Here is an 18326-nt window from a genome sequence, read left to right on the forward strand (position 1 = left end):
ATTTTAAATAATTTACAAAATAGTATCATTCCAATCATTTACATTTTCACTGTCTGATTTACTAAGATGACAGAGGCCCAACTTTATTATATAGCTCACTCTCAACTTGAGATTCAGTCTGCTTCTTAGTTTTAAAAGATTTCTCAAAACTTCTAAAATCTTCATATGTATAAAGTACATCAGAATTCCACAGGTTATTTCTCGTGCTTTACTAATACATGGCAAATGCCATTCAAAAGACATAGATCTTCAGCCCTCAATTTAGCAAAGAAGAATCTGGTTAAACTTTAGTAATGTTAGTGGTTTCAGTGAAATCAAGTAATTGTTGGTCACCAGCACTGTTCAGACGTGTAGATTTAAGTACATAATTACATGGTCTGCTAAACTGAAGCAGTGGGATGTATGTAACCAAAAATATGGCACAGATGTCCAATTCTATTCAAATTCATGTAATGCCATCCTATGGGAACCTTACAAGATAATCAGATTTTTGGTAAATGGCAAATCCTTGCATCATTATACACTTTTTCCTAGAACTACAGAGCAATAGTGGCAATGTTCTGTTTCAATTACATTAACAGCAGAATTGTTTGCAACAGGATGAACTAGTCAGAGAGAAACAGATTAATATGTTCAAATTCACTGTTTTTCAGCCAGAGTGGTGTTCTAATTGGAATGATGGAACAGGCCTGCGAACAGTGCAAGGAATCTTCACCTCCTGTTGCTCTTTTCACCAATTCTCAACAGAAACAATAAAGCAAGAAAAAAGGAAGACAGAATGAAGTATTCTATGAATGTCTGTGAGAAACTACTGAAATTCAAATTATTTGTCTAATTTATGCAGTACCTTTTTATCTTATTGCCTCAGTCTTTCTGTTTCATTAACAACTTAACCTGTCAACACTCCTATTTCATATAAGTAACAAACAAGTACAGTAATTAAATGTAGAAGATAGCAGACACAACAAAGTAATCTGTAAGTACTTTAGAAAACATTTGTAACCTTGCATTCTCCATTGATACAGATATCCAGTGAATCAGCATTGCACTGAGTCCCATCTATTACTGCAGGAGCACGTTCAGTGTAAAAATTATAACCCTCAGCCAAGCAGTTTAATGCACATGGTTTAACCCCACCTGGACAACAAAACAAATGAAAAAAAAGAATCGTTAAAAATAGGTAAGTATAAACAAATCTGAAATTTATAATCTTATCTCATACCTAACAGATACAATGCATATACTTCATTCAAATTCCCTCTACTGATTTCTCTAATTGACTCTTCTTTCTTGCAAAAAGATTATTTTGTATAGTATGATATGGTAAGGTTGGCTGGCTCCATAACAGTTCCATTATGTTAATACAACCCTAATGATTTATAACCATTTCAAAACAATAAGGATACCACTTCACTATCTGAAGAAAAAGAATAACAAAAGAATGTAGTGCTACAAGTATATCCGGTTAAAATTAAAAACCAAGATCAGACTATTTCAATTAGGAATTTAGTGCTATTGAATTACACTACAGCTCAGACCACCTGATCACAATGATCCAGGCTGTTAATCTAAAAAACTGAGACTAAAACCATTTAAGTCAATAAATGCGAAAACACAAGGGGGAACATGGACTTATTCACTCTGGGTTTAGAACAGGATAAAACAAGATAATAAAAGGGCAACCTATGAACTTTGAAAACAGAAATATAACTAAACCTGGTTAAACTGTCTCAAAGAGAAAAAGAAATTACAACCCTCCTCCCTCTTGCAAAATACCCCTTTTTTGCACAGCGCAATTATTTATAATTCAGTTACTGAAGTAGTCTTTAGAGACTCTTATAAATGCTTTTCTTTCTTTCTCCTTTTCCTAATATTCTGACCTTAAGAAAGAAAAACTTGCTGTGAGACTTTTCTGAACGTTGAACTCATCACTGTAGCATGAAAGGTACTTACAGATCACCCATGGAATCTTGTAATTCTATTGCAACTGCAGGTGGAAAAAGGCTTTGTATTTTTAAAGTGGAGTCCCCACAACAGTGTTCACTCCCCTTCACAGTAAAACAAAACTCTACCAGAATAGAGATGGCTCTTCTGCAACTTCTTCAGCAATTGGCAAAAGTACAGGCTTAGCGAACTCAGCTCATTACATTATAATCAAAATATTATATTTACAAACATTACTCTCTATATAACATCTACATAATTTTGAAGACTTCACATACGGTAACATTTTTGCAAAGCTAAACACTACCTCCAGTGTAGGGTTTCCAGTTATAATACTTTCCCCGGAAAGGCATATTGTCAAAATCGGCACATTGCTTTTCTCGAAAATCACGGGCCCCTGAAGGACATGGCTAAAATAATAAAGACAAAAAAGGGTTAATTTCTTCCAAATATCAGTATAAAAGGAAATGCTTATATGTTTACATTGCAAACATAATTGCATAAGAGACTAGGATGTGGTTCCCTGCTGAATCTTGTGGCCTAGATTCTGAAACTTGCTCTAGTGCTTTACAGTTGAAGTGTCTGTTTTGCAATCTTAGGCTGGCAGGAAATATCTGAAGTGATTTAAACAAAGGTGTTACATAACAGTTTCCATAAAACTGGACAATCAGAATCTTGTTAAACTGTGCTCACAGACAATCCCAATCCATCAGCTACCTCCTGATAAACACATATTAAAAACAGCTGAAAAAATGTTTTAAAAATCATTTTGCTAAGAGCTCTAGGCTCAGTTATGATGTACTAAGCAGCTGTTTTGAGATATGTTATTAAAATATCAAGAAAAAAATGGAAACACTTTCTAGAGAGATGAATCACTTCTGCTTACTCATAGCCTTGACAAAAGCATTGTGTTAAGGCTGAGAATGAGAACAGATAACGTGTTTGGCTTTGATTTTTACCAGTCTCCAAGCATGAAGAAATAAAAACTAATTTGCATTACCAATTACAAATTCTCACAATCTGATCTGTGACATGTAGTCTTAATTCTCTAGTGTGATGGTGATCCTGGATGTATTTTGAGGCAACAATATCACTTCATAAATGATTTGGATAATAAGGAAGAGTATACTCTCAGCAAGTTCACTGATAACAGAAGACAGGGAGGAGTGGTTCATACACCTGAGGCTTGTGCTGCCATCCAGAGGGATCTTGACAGGCTGGAAAAATGAGTCCACAGTTCAACAAGGAGAAGTACAAAATCCTTCACCTAGAGAGGAACAACTCCATGCCCCAACACATGCTGGGGGCCAACCAGCTGGAAAGAAGCTTTGCAGAAACAGCCCTTGGGGCCATGGCAGACACCAAGTTGAACAACAGGTAGCAATGTGCTCTTGTGACAAAGAAGGCTAAAAATGGTATCCTGGGCTGGAATAGGAGTGTCAACAGCATGTCCAGGAAGGTGATCCTTACCCTCTACTCAGCTCTGGTGAGGTCACACCTACAGTACTATGTTCAGTTCTGGGCTCCTCATTACAAGAGACATGACCATACTGGAGAGAGTCCAATGAAGGGCCACGAAGGGCCTGGAGCATCTCTCACATGAGGAGAGTCTGAGAGAGCTGGGACTGTTCAGCCTGGAGAAGAGAGGGCTGAGGGGGAGGATCTCATCAACATGTACAAATACTCGGGGGGAAGGTGCAAAAAGGATGGAGACAAGCTCTTTCCAACAGTGTCCAGTGATGGTGGGATCAGAGGCAATGGGCACATATGGAAACACACGTTCCTCCCAAACATCACAAAACATTTTACTGTGAGGGTGACTGAGCACTGATACAGGTTGTCCAAAGAGGTGGTGGAATCTCCTCCTTGGAGATATTCACAAGCCATCTGGACGCAGTCCTGGGCAACCTGTTTCAAGTTTGAGCATGATGAGCTGTACAAGATGACACCCAGAGGTCTTCTTGTAAGCAGAGCAAAGACTTTCTTCTACCCTATTAAATATTGATTCAGTTTTTGCCACAATTTAAACTGCTAAACTCACTGTTTGCATCCTCTTTTCTTCTTGAACACAGCTCTAGCAGTCTGACAGATACACACAAGTATGCATAGCCTGCAATCTCACTGCTGACAAGAACAGCAGACAAGGCTGGGAACACCAGGGAGCAATCAAAAGAACTGTGGGAACAAATCCCCTCATACAATGCTTTCTTTATATTTTATCTCATTTTGGTAGTCCTGCAGATTAAATCCTGGTTTTCTCTACTGCAAGCACTGTTAAATTAATTTCATAAACTAATATACCAATGATATCAAAGCTTTTAGATAACTTGGTGTCCTGGGCTCTAAAAATGCAAATCCATCAATCCATAGGCAGATTTTGTGATTTTTGCAATAAAGTAAGTTTCCATTTTAGTGGCTAAATCCTCTCAGTGAATACTGACAAGTGCTGGCCCTCATTTCAGGATCTTGCTCTTTGTCCAAATCATTAGTTCAGGATTCAGGAAAGTTTTCAGGTAGTCCTTCTGAAGATTGCAATTACCAAACAACAGCCAGAAACCTGCAACATTCTGTAATCTGAAGCATAAAATGCAACTTGTAAATTTTCTGTTGTTGCATAACTTTCCTATCTTTTTTAGCATCTCACCAATACCTGAGAGGAAGTAAAACTAAAGACCTCAAGAAATGCATTCAAACCAGTGCTTGACAAACATGATTACCTTCTACGACCAAGTAACTTTCTTGGTTGACACAGAGAGACATTGTCTACCTGGATTTCTCCAAGGTTTTCACTACAGTTCCCCACAACCTCCTCCTAGAGAAACGGATGTGTTACGGTCTAGATAAGTGGCCTGTGCAGTGGAGGGGGAACTGACTGACAGGCTGCATCCAGAGGATGCTGGGAAATAGCTCCTTTTCAAACTGGCACCCTGTCACAAGTGGCGTCCCACAGGGATCGATATTGGGCACAACACTGTTTATTATCTTCATAAGTGATCTGGATGATGGGATGAAGTGTGCCCTGATGAAGCCTGTTGATGATATCAAACTGCATGGGCAAGCAGACACTTTGGAAGGTAAGTACAGAAAGACCTGGATAGGCTGGAAGAGTGGGCTAACAAGAATGTTATGAAGTTCAACAAGGACAAGTGTAAGGTCTTGCACCAGGGAACACATAAGCCAGGAGTGCAGCACAGGCTGGGATCTACCTGTCTGAAGAGCAGCTCTCTGGAAAGGGACCTGGGGGTTCTGGTGGACAACGAGCTCAACATAAGCAAACAGCGTGCTGCTGCAGTGAAGAAAGCCACCAGGATGCTGGGTTGCACCAACAAGGGCATCACCAGCAGAGGTAAAGAAGTCTTTATCCCACTCTACTCAGTGCTTGTCAGGCCACACCTGGAAGATGGCATTCAGTTTTGGTCCCCGCTATACAAAAAAGATGTGGACAAGCTGGAGATGGTCCAGAGAAGGGCCACAAAGAGGATCAGAGGACTAGGAAGCCTATTGTACGAGGAAGGGCTGAGAACTGGGATTGTTAAGCCTTGACAAAAGAAGTCTTAGGGGAGACATCATCACCATTTTCCAGTATTTAAAGGGTGGATACGAAGGAGATGAAGAATCCCTTTTTATAAGGAGTCACATGGAAAAGATGAGGGGTAATGGATACAAGTTACTCCTGGGGAGATTACCATTGCACACAAGAGGAAAATTTTTCACAATAAGAACAATCAGTCATTGGAATAACCAACCCAGGGAAGTGGTGAATTCTCCAACATAGGACACTTTTAAGATTCAGCAGGACAGGGTGTTGGACCATTTTGTCTAGACCATGCTTTTGCTAAGAAGGATTGGACCAGATGATCCTTGAGGTGCCTTCCAAGTTGGTATTCTATGATTCTATGAAAATCATAGTTATAGAAATACAAAAACGTTACTACAAGGCAAGCTATAATATGTATTTACATATATAATATGTGAGCTCTTTGGCACTGTCTCTTTGTGTCCACACCCTTTTCCAAAAGTAAATGTGCAATAACTGCTTCTCTTTGTTGGGTAAGATATTTCATTTTTTTCATGCAGTTACAGTACATGGATAAATCTTGTCAAGCACAGGCTGCTTGTATTTCCAATGCTCTTTTAGGAGACTGCAAGTCATAAGGTAGGAAACTAACAAATGTGTAAGAACTTAAAATCAGGTCTGAAGAAGGTCCTGAGAAGATCATGAAATAATTAAAATCCTGAGTTAAAAAAGCATTGACTTTAATGAGAACATAAAAATTTTTAAGACTGAAGCAAGAATTAATTGTCTAAAGAACTCTAACAAATCAATGAACCAACACTGACATGATACTAAATATCTCACAGAAATATGTTTATCTTGGAGCTTTAAGTCAGGCAGAGTTCAGTAACTGAACTCATCGTATTTCTTATTAACAAAAGGCTATACTACACCTCTCAGAAGATGAGAAACAGCCAGAAGGGTGACAGTTGAAACTCAGGTACTGTTCCAAGACACAGGTCCTTACATGAATGTATTTTAGAAAAAATAGGCTTGAAAATATTAAAATTATAAAAACAACAAATATCTGTGAATGTATGCATAACGGAAGGAACCAACAAAAACCATTTGCCTACATTCTATTAAGAGAAAAGACTGAAGAATAAGAATCTCTTAAATGTATGTACACACACATACTTTTATATAGATAAACAATTGACATAACTTATAAGCAAAACACATTTCTTATTGTATTTAAAAAATGAAGACTTTTACAGTCTTAGATGTATATCAAATTAAGCTTCACACCCCATACATGTTTTAAATCAGACAGTAAGTTACTTTAACTGAGTAATTATGTCTTGCGATTCTATCAGGATTTTATGTTTGTTTTTTTTTTTTAAATTAAAAATACTTTAGTTGGAAAAATACATCTATTTTCGTCAGAGATAGTACAGTTGGTAGTAGAAAATAACTTTCTGATGAGTGTGTTCTTTCTACCATCCTTTTGTTTCCAGCACTCATTAGCTAATGTTCTTTTCTGCTGATCTCAATGTTTCCATTTGCAGATGCCTTTTGAATTAAGAAGTCATATACGGCTTTGGAGTGTTTGATGAGAAATAAGCCTAGTAGGAGTGTACACTGTTTCCAAAGAATTAAACTGGTCAAAAGAAAGGGCAACAGAACTAACTCATCTCTGAAAGAAAAATTAAGTCAAAAGGAGGGTTTTTTGGTTTATGTATAGTAGGAGCTTTAGGGAGTGCTACTTTGAAAATTACAGATAGTCAATGAATGTTGACACTGCAACATAAACTTCAACAGATAAGATGTACAAACAATGCATTTTTCATAAAAACAATGACAGATTTGCATGCTCTTAATGCTTACATTAATCAAACATACCATTCCATTAAAAATGTCAAGCACTAAGGACTATCATAAATCTTGAAACAGTATCTACTAGTCTCAGCAATTCTTAGTTATGTAGAACCCTAAATATTACTGTAAAAAAAAATTGACTACAATCGTGAAAACCACTCAGGCAATAAATTTAAACCTCTCTAAATATGGGTAGGTTTATGCACTGGAAAACCATAACCAAAAAATATGCTAGAAAAATTTTTCACAGTCAAACTGTAAGAATGGCAATTCCAAATTGAGTGATGCAACTCTGGAACTGTTCAAGATTTTCTTTTAAGACTTAGACAATGAAATGCAAAGTTTCATTTCCAATATCTTGTTTAAATTATTGATTGAAGTCTGAGTATAGATAAGGAAATAACGTTTTGGAATAGAGGACTAAAATTTTGAAAGATTTTGATAAATTGGAGCAGTAGTTTGAAATAAAGCACTGGATGCAAATTACTACACTTGAGCAGGAACAATCAGCTGTGCAAACACAAGCTCAGAAATGACTTCCTAAACAGTAGCTCTTAAGAAATAGATTGGGCATTACAGATCAACACACACTAAATAAATATTGTCACTCCAGTAGGAAAAATGAACACAATACTGAAATGAGTAAATGGAATCCCATCACTAAGATGACAGACATTACAGAAGTTTCGGCACCACACTTCAAGAAGACGTGTGCTTCTGGGATCCCAAAGGCTATTAACACAGAGACTGTCTATTATAAAGAAGACTAAGAAGAGATACAATAGGAGCCTGCAAACACAGGAAAGGCTCCCACAGAGGGAATATTATCAGCTGTCTTCTTACTGGGGGAAAAGTAATTAAGGGTCCTAAAAGGATGGGAAAACATACACTATATTTTATGAAAACTGTCCTGACTGCAAGGATATTGAAAAAAACCCATGATATCTCCCAGACTGGAAGTATTTCAGAACAGGTCAGCTGACCAACCATCAGTTAAGAACAGTTTAATGACAGTTAATTTTGCCCTTGAGCCATGGAACAGACTGAATGGACTCCTCAGACATTGTTTCTGTAACCCTATAAGCATCCTCTCAGGAATAAACAAATAAAAAGAGAATAGGAGAAGCAAAACCAACTAAGAGTAAAGACAAAAGAAATCCTAGCAACATTTCAATGGTATCGCTAGGTAGCTATGGTCTAATTGTTAATTATAAAAAAGCATTAAAAATTCTTGAATATTTGTGAGTATGCAGGAGTATGTATTATGTAAACTTTTTTGTATACTAGTTACTGTGGTAGATGCTAAATAGTATCTACTGAAGATAAACACCTTAAATACGAATTCCTGGACAATTATCTCACAAAAGTACTCAAAGAATTAAGGGAGGAAGGCTGCAGCGTGCCAGTGTGAATTTTTTAACAAGTCTTAGACTGTGTGTACAAACTGAAACAGTGTTAATGTAAGAAGATCATTACTCAAAAAGGACAAATAGAATATTCTAGGTTACAGTTCACCTGAAATCAATCCCAAATAAATAGAAAAGTTGGCAGAGACTTGACTGATACAGGTTTGAAAAAAGAAAAATAATAATACAAATCAGTATTTTGTATAAGAATAGGTTTTATCAACTAAAACTTTTCAAAAATTCTTGTTTGAATCAAAAGGATGATGGAATACACTCTAGATTTTGATAGCACACTTTACTTAGTAGTACACAAAAAATAGACACAAAAAATAGAAACAAATATGTACTAGTTCAGTAAAGCATACATTAAATTTATTAAATATTGACTGACAGATTTCAATAGACAGATTTCAATACAGAATCATCACTCAATTGGTAAATTCATAGGTGATTTTCTTATCAACTGTATGAATAAGAAACACAATCAGTGTTACTCAACATTTTCATTTGTGTATAGGAACTATGAAAAACTTTCTTGCTTATGAAGTCTTCCAATTACAGAAAGACCATCTGAGTTAAAATAAAGAAGAAGGTAAATTAATTACAGCGGATCATCTGATAAGCTTGATCCATTCAAATAAAGTCTGCACAAAGATAGCCAAGAGCAGAGATATGCATCTACAGAAAAAAGTAAGATTGTCAACATTTCAGAATGGTGCACTGTAATTTGGAAGGCTGTAGGACTGGAAAAGTTTTACAGCTCCTACTGGACAAGCAGGTCACCTTCAGTTTCTCCTACAACACTGTTGCCAAAAGGCCTAACATACTTGGGTGTCTGAACAGAGCAGCTGTGATTAGCAGTAGGAAATTTTTCAACTTGGCAATTTGTAATACTACCTAATAAGAAGAATAAATTCCACAAAAATTTTGCAGAACTAATGCATATAATAATTAGTAACAATCATAAAACCAAGGTTTTTTTCAAGGAATCGGGATATTAACTACTATATTTTTCCCTGAAATATATCAAAAGAAAAACAGGTGAAACGCCATCTTTAGGTACAGACTCTCCAACTGTTACGAACTTTCTCAATTTAATAAGAAAATTAAGATTAATATGAAACTAAAATAATGTGGAGGTCTGTTTATGTTTGTAGTGCTACTGACTTGGAAACTTACTAGTGAAATTCTTTATTGGTGTGTACTTCTTGCTGGTTCACTTTTTAACTTGAATTTGTAATTTAGGCTCATAATTTGATTTTATACATTTATACTCTGGCCCACCCCCTCAGTGGTAGTTCATTATTTGATGAGCTCTAAAATAAAACTGCGTGATCATTCGGGTCATACAAGAACCAGCTGATATCCAGTGGCAAAACAGCAGGTTTAAAACACACAAAAAGAAATACATTTTCATAGGATGTGTAAAAGTTTTGTGTAACACATCAGCACTGGAAGTTATAAAGGTGTAGAAAGAGTAAGAAGGTTTAAAAGTGGATTCATGGAGGATACTTCCATTTGTGGCAGTTAATGTGGTACAGATACAATGTGGAACTCAATAAATCTTTAGACAGCCAGCTTCTGGAAACTCACAAAGTGTATCCATGGAAAAGTCATGCCTTTGCTGCCAAAATTTTGTAATTTTTTCCTAAACACATGTTATTTGCCACTGTTGGGAGACAAGACAGTGGGCTAGACAGACCTTTGCTCTGATGTAGAATGGTCCTTGTTTGCCTTTAACATGCTCAAGTTGAACTCACTCCAGGCCTTAATGCAAAGACACCAGCTGGGTATTCACACTGAGACACAGATCCTTACATCCAGCAGAACATGTAAGGTGCCTCCAATACAGAAGTACCCTACAGGACTGTTTGCTAAAAAAATGCAGGAATCACAGCTTTTCTGAACTGAGAAAAAAATCCATCCATTTGTGCTAAAATTATAATTTTACAATGGAACAAAATTTACTTACATCAGTATTACAGGAGCGATACCGCTTCCTTTCTCCAAGACAGTATTTGCCTCCACCTGAAGGCCTGGAAAAACATGTTTTATGTGTTAGTATATGTATTAGTACAAACACAAGTTCATGAGATATACTAATGCATTATTAGTATAAATACAAGTCCAAGAGATACATAAATAAAAAAGAAAGTACATGGAAGTTTTAAGGTGCGATCTTAAAATATTTAATTTAGTAAGAATTGTAGCACTGGCTTGAAGTGGAACAGATACAATACAATACTGAGTACTTGAAAATAGTCACTCATATAGTATTCATCTAGTTTGCATAGATCCCAAGCAATACAGTTTAATTATATTTTGAACATACTAAAAGGGTATTGTTCTTAATTATTTGCTTCCTTTATAAAACTAGAATGAGAAACATGTTAATAACATATATGGTGCATTTATTTTTTTTTATTTTCTCATACTACACTTGAAAACATAACAAAAAGAAGAAACACTGCCTGCTAAATACTGGAATCAGCAAAGACTGCATTTTCTAATTCAAGAATATGATTCTGATCTGAATTAAGCAGTATGAAATCTAAGGAAACTCCAGAGTAAGCAGGTTTCTATTAGTATGAATAAGACATTGGCTATTAAATTCCCAAACTGTTTAAGAACTTTATCTAACTTCCACAGAGGTCAAATAATGAATTAACATTGACTTAAATGGAAGATTAATCAGATGTCAACTATTTGGCTCATAACCTGAATGCAGAAAGGAAAAACCCTTAGTGTTTGTTTTCTAATAAAGAAATAAAATAATTTGCAATTAACTAGAAAGAAAATCAATACTATTTTTCATATTACAGATATTTAATTAAGCAACACTATCCTTGAATCAAAGGAATTTTTTTCCTCATGCAGACACACCCCCCTCCAAATGCATTTGTTTGCTGTTCTGTTAAACATCTAAAATTTAATCACCTTTTAACATACCAACCCATATACATGGTGACAGAAGTAGCTAAGAAATCTTGGGAAATTACTCATCGTCCCAACAAACATTTCACTATGACTTTTACACACTGCTGTGAAAAAAATTAATGAATTTAATTTATTATTCTTTCAGTAACATAGCCTGATGTTATCGATGTGTATGGTTAATTTTTGAATACATTCAGTAAGAAAATTTTTATGGTTAAGTTTTGAATACATTCAGTAAGTAGTTCTACTTGACAGATTTTATAGTTATTGCTAATGACAAGTGAACAGACCACCTTAAACAGCAATAATGTGACATTATGGTGTCTGTCTCGCAGAGTGCAGTGGGAAGCTGATGTACAGCCTGGCTTGCAAAACACGGGTACAAGCACCAAAGAACCTAAGTGTACAGAGAGGAGAAGATAAGAAAGGAGTGGCAAAAGCCACAGAATGGATTCTCACAAAAGAAGCAAAAAAGCTTTATGTTTTCAAGAAAAAGTGGTCTTAAGAACTAATAATAGCGATGGAAATAGTGATTATGGCACATGACAAGAACGAAGTATGGAGTAATAAAACTATCTTTCTGCAAAGACTTATGGCTGTAATAAGGTAACCAGAACAGGGCAAGCAGCAGCAGAAAAAAACAGAAATTCAACCAGAAAAGAACAGCAATGGAAATAAGTAAGCATTCCTTATCTGAGAAGTGCTAGTGACAGAGAGGAGCACTTACCCAACAGACTTTCTCTGGAACAGTGCTCAGGACATTGTAAAGCAGACATGCGACAGGACCAGTACAGATACACACAACAGATCAAGCTGTAGTGGAGAAGCTGGCCCCTCTTGGGAGGAGATGGACCAGCAGGGAGTGGTGGCAAGAAGGAAAGTTGCTGAATTGTGTTAACAGTCAGTGGGAAGTCACAACTAAGTGTCAGACATGACAGCTTATAACTGTATTGTATTCAACATAATATTACAAACTACGGTTTATATGTAAGCAGCTGTAGGCAAAAGCTTGGAAATACTGTGGCTTTTTTCATAAGTAACTGGCTATAGTTATTTTATATCCTAGACAAGGATTAGAGGTAGTATGTCTTAAAAAAGTAATCTATCTAAGGCATAATTTAAATATATTTTGCATGAACATCAAGTTGCAGAAAGAAAACCATTCCGGTTACCGCTAAATATAAACCCAGCTATCTTTACAGTACATAAGATACATTAAAAATGTTAAAAGTATGTCTAGTGAACTTCTTCTGTTTAAGTGTTTCTGTCTGCTATTTTGAAGACAAATGTTGGCAAACTAGCAAAACATTTTTACAGATAACATGTGAAACCACAGTTTTGAATAATTTCCAAATGTGTCTTTTTTTTGGCTCCGGCTTACTTTAGCTACTTACGCTGGACTGTCACAGTGTCTTATAGATGAGGAGACTCCTCCCCCGCAGGTCCTGCTGCACTCTCCCCATATTGACCACGGACCCCAACCCCCATCTATGCTCTGGGGCCAAGTGCCAAAATGTACGCACTCTCCCTGGTAACACCACTGAAAGATTTCACAAAAAACCACAGAATTAGTTTCCAGGCTGACAGAGTTATCAGGACAGAAAAATATAAGGGTTAGACAATGACCAATTATAGGCATTAGCATTTTCTGTATAGATAACAAGACTAATATTTTACTTTTTCTAGCCATGTTTAGACATTGGTGAGGGTGTGTATGATTTGTTAATTGTCTTCACTAAATCCTGAACTACAGGTCCCTAACACACACCAGAAGTTAAAACAAGCTTAAAATAAAGACTTTCTTTTTTCCTCATACATCCTCCTTAATGTTTCACATTAAAGGAACTTCAAGTTCTTACATTTTTTTAAACACTAAGATTAATTTCAAAGATTAGTTTAGTAGAACACCCTCCATTTAGGGTTCATGTAGGGGCTTCATTATGCAAAATGAAAAATTCCCCTGGTAGTATTTTTAAGAAAGTTTTCCTTTACATTTTAAAAAAGAAAATCTGGACAAGGTTACAATGGAAGAATTTGTTGCAGTGCTTCATTTATACTAACCCTACAGACATAATAAAAGTAGTGCCAAAGCATTAGACATAGTACAGAAAATCGTTATATAATAGTGACTGGCCACTTGTTCAGGGACAGAATGAACATGCATACTGCACTCATACAAATACCTAAACTTTGCAATTTTGTTACTTACATTGGACAGAAAAAATGATAGACAATTCACACAAATGGCTAATTGTTAAAATAATTCTATCGTTTCCTTAGTTAGAAACTTTTTAAACCATTCAGAAATAATCCTGGAGATCACAGTTTGATCCACATTGTGGTGTCTACTGCATCACTGGGAATCTGGAGTAGCTCCGTTGGATAACCCTTCCTCACCATTACAGGCTTAGGTGACAGAGTACAGCACGGCCTCAGGTCTGCTGTGACCTGAATCTGCACATTTCACTTCCAAAAGGTGGGCATCAGACACAGCACTGACCCCTTCCAAAAAGAAATGCAGACAACTTTTGTATCCAAAATCAGCCATATGAATTTGACAAAAAGCACTGAGACATGTACAGAAGATATGGACAGACAGACGTATCTCTGTCCACACATAAGCACTACCGGAAGACTCAGTGTTGACATTACACTAAAGTAATGTAATGTACTGTAAAGACAAGTTTTCTATTCTCCTGAGGCCTAAGTCTCACCTAAAGCCTCAGTCCCAGAAATGTGGGATATACATAGACAAGTACATACAGCCATTCACAATGATGTGAATTACTCAAGATTTTTCTGAACGCAGCTGAAAAGTGAATTTAACTTTCACTCACTACTCAGGAAAAAATCCAAACTAATAGGAGTTCGATATGAACAACGATTGTACAGAGTGTTAGTTAACAAAAAGGAATAAAAATCTTAATTTTTTCTTTAGAAATTTCATTTTGAATAAAAGGTACTTCTAGACTGTCAAATGTGTCAGTCTAAGTGTGTAGCTCTCAAGAATGTACATTCAAATGATATAATATTAAAATGTGTAGCTTGTCAGCAAATACACCTAGATACAACATAGTTTTGTGTATGTACACATGCTACCGCTTACTCTATTTCCTTATTATATTGTTTCCTTGTTATTTCTACATTAATAAGTGAAACATGTAGCATTATTTTTCTAGCCACATTCATTCATGTTTCTTCTCTCAAAACATTTTTATCTTCCATAACCTCTTTTTTTCTCCATATGTTGTACATGTTTTAAAACATAGCTGTTACAATCCAGCAGATTTCTGCTTTATTTTCCCAATTCTGTGTAAAATCCCTGTAATCTGTAATTTCATCTGTCATGCAAACATTGTCTTCCACATTCCCATATTCCCCTGTAAAAACTCCTTAAATGTTGGGGTTTCACCCTTCCTGAAGTCAAATCTGAGCATTTACTGCTCACTTCAGTGTCTCTTAATTTTCTAGTGAAAATTTATCTTTCACCAGAAGTCAGTGATGCATAGAATCTCTGTCAGAGTAATTCAAAATTAGCAAAATCTTCATTATTTCCAACAAGACTACAAAAATATGCTTCCTCCACTAATGATAGAAACCTCATCTGCTACAATGAGGTAAGGATTATTGAGTAACCAGCATACTTAGAAATGATAGGAGGTGATAGCTGTTTTAAAAGAACAATCCTTCATGAAAGGTTTAAAACTGAAATGTTAATTCTTCTCTAACATTGAATAACTTTCAATCAGTTCAACTAGAAAGACACTGGTAATGCATATGAATGCATACAAAATATGCAAAAAGCTCTGTGAGCAATGTAAGTAGTCTGAAATTTTTCTCATAGAGATCATTAACAATAAAATAAAACATGACATTGTGGCACATGTGAAATCACTTTTATATGAATATTAGCTGTTCAACAGAACTAAGATTTACAACAGTATACTTTTAGAAAACTCACACAGCAAGTACTGTAATATTGAGGAAAACTGATTTCATCTTTTGTAGGAAGAAAAAAAAAAGATTAACTTAAATTTGCCATCTTGATTGTAACAGTGTATTTTCAATCACTACTTCTGCAATTATTTTGCAAGAAAACTTAACACCCAATAACTTAAATTTACCTTCATTATAATGTCCAATAGTAACTTAAATCATCACACAATCTAGCTATTTAAACTGTCCTTTCAGCACATTGCATTTTTACTTTTTGCACATTTGCCCTTCATTTACATCCCTAGCGTGGACCTAAACAATGACGTTAGGAAAAGTTGCTTTTTTCATTACGTTACATTCAAAGACAAAATAAAGATTCCTAGCAGTTTTGTCTTGTTTGATATGCACCATTTCCTCATCAGTGTCTTTTAAAAAAATCTGTAAGTTAGTTTACCTTCACAAACTCATCTCTGGGTAAATCAGAGAGAAACTTCATGCATATTTAAAATTATTGTTACGAATTAGGGAAAAGTGTACCTTTTTGAACCCAGCCAATATGCAAAATCCTTCACCAAAGTGTGAACATATTAAAGCTTCAAAACAGAATCGATGTACAAGAGCCATCAGCAGCAAGAAACCACTCTATTCTATTTCCTGGTATGCAGAAAACAGCTGAGTGACTTTTATGGAAAACACACTATAAAAACCTTTTGGGCATAGGCAGACATCTACCGTTGAAAATTTCAACTCAAAGAGTTAAAAATTTGGCAGGTTTATATAAGTAACTGAAAGAAGGTTTTGTAATAAAGTGTTAGGCCATTTTAATTGTAGAAATCCTTCTCAACTCTGCCAAAAAGATATTAATGCACATTTGTCTTGGTTTGGGCTGAAAGAGAGTTAATATTCCTTTTCAGGGACTAGATGAGTGCTGTGTTTTGGATTTAGCTTTGGGTTTGGTATGGGATCGCGATTGCGGGATCTTGGTGTCTGGGGGTCGCTGGCCGGGAACGGGCTGGGGATTGGTCAGCGGGTGGTCAGCAATTACGCTGTACATTGCCTGTTTATATGTTGCTTTTTGTTTTCCCCATCATCATTGTTCTCGTTTTATTGCCATTATTAAACTGTTCCTATCTCAGCCTGCGAGTCTCCCTTCACCCCTCTAATCCCCTCCCCCTTTCCCAGGTGGGGAGGGGGAAGGGAGGGTGACCAGCTGCGGGGGTTGGTTGCTGATCAGGCCCAAACCACAACAGTTTTTGGCACCCAACATGGGGCATGAAGGATTGAGATAACAACAGGTTGATTTGTGTGCTCTTCTGAATTTGTTAAAATGTCGACTGCTTATCCTGTTATAATGTCAATCGAATGGTTCCTGGAATCGTGGTCTTCCTTTTTACAGATGTGTTATATGTCACCTTACTCGCCATATATATTCCCCATGCTGCTGCTTATCACCCGTGGGAGTTGGATTCAGATTGTTGCTTTGCTGTACTATGTAATACTGATTTATGGCACGATAAGGTTGTCAGTCCTGAGATTAGTCTGGTATTTGTACTCAGCATGGTCATCATCTGTGCATGTGGGAGGTCATCTAGTGGAATGGGTTAACAATTAACATTCTCTCCCTTTTCTCCGCGGAGAGCCAGACCATAGAGGAGATATCGTCTTCCATTTCCTTCTTCACCAGACTATTCACAAATGTGTTTGAGTATGTTGGGAGTTTTGAAATTCCGTGGGATATTCACACTAATGTTGTTGTCTCACTGCTGGGAGCTGCCATGTTCCTGAAGGCTGTTCGGGTTGTGTTTAGGATAAGGATTAAGTGACTATTTCTGAACATCACTCGGAGATCCCCCCCAAGGTTGGAGGGTTATGAGTGGCTGGGGGGGTGGGATAGCATGGGCAAGTACTTAGGACAGTTGGCACCTCCGGTGTCCTGGAACTTCACCCCTGAACAAGTGCAGGATCCTGAGAAGCTAGTAAAATATTTAGAAAAGATACGCTGTCATCCTGATAACTCAAGAGAGACGCGGATCACGGCAACATGCTGGGGACTGGCCCATGCCTACCGAGCCCTGCTCACCAGTATACAGTTCCCTCAAAAAAAAGAGGTCTCTGGATCAGAGAACAAAACAACAAGCACTGCAGCCGCTCCGACACCCCCACCGGACACTGCAGCTGCTCCAACACCCCCACCAGATACTGCAGCCACTCAAACTCCGGCAACAGACACTGTAGCTACTCAAACTCTGGCAACAGACACTGCAGCTAATCCAACCCCTACAACAGGTATTGCGGGTGAACCAGAGGACCAACCCACGACTGTGTCAGTTGCTCCTGTACAGAAGAAGAAATATATAAAGAAAACACCCCGCCTTGTAAAGGATGAGGATGAACCAGGGCCATCACAAGAACAGGAGGAGGAGGCAGAACCAGTGGTAGTCACCCAATCGCTATCCCTGAGTGAGCTGCGAGACATGCGGAAGGATTTCAGCCGCCATCCAGGGGAACACCTCCTTACCTGGCTGCTCCGATGCTGGGATAGCGGGGCCAACAGTGTGGAATTAGAGGGGAAAGAGGCCAGGCAGCTTGGATCCCTGTCTAAGGAAGCAGGCATTGACAATGCAATTGGAAGAAAGACACAGACCCTCAGTCTTTGGAGGCGACTTCTGTCAGGCATAAGAGACAGATATCCCTTCAAGGAAGATCTTGTATGTCATTCAAGCAAGTGG

At 37.1% G+C, this 18326-nt stretch overlaps 1 protein-coding gene across 1 annotated transcript in view; it reads right to left on the minus strand.

Moving 5' to 3' along the window:
- Positions 1 to 18326, minus strand: part of ADAMTS6 (ADAM metallopeptidase with thrombospondin type 1 motif 6) — a 162950-nt gene that overhangs the window by 40606 nt on the left and 104018 nt on the right. Inside the window, exons 13-16 of the mRNA XM_033009174.1 lie at positions 13056 to 13201; positions 10697 to 10760; positions 2252 to 2354; positions 1004 to 1137 (exon numbers count right to left, since the gene is read on the minus strand). Of these exons, the coding sequence (XP_032865065.1) occupies positions 1004 to 1137; positions 2252 to 2354; positions 10697 to 10760; positions 13056 to 13201 (447 nt within the window). The remainder of the gene's footprint in view (positions 1 to 1003; positions 1138 to 2251; positions 2355 to 10696; positions 10761 to 13055; positions 13202 to 18326) is intronic.

This window comes from Tyto alba, unplaced genomic scaffold (assembly GCF_018691265.1).
Source record: "Tyto alba isolate M040663 unplaced genomic scaffold, T.alba_DEE_v4.0 Super-Scaffold_42, whole genome shotgun sequence".
Classification (NCBI taxonomy): domain Eukaryota; kingdom Metazoa; phylum Chordata; class Aves; order Strigiformes; family Tytonidae; genus Tyto; species Tyto alba.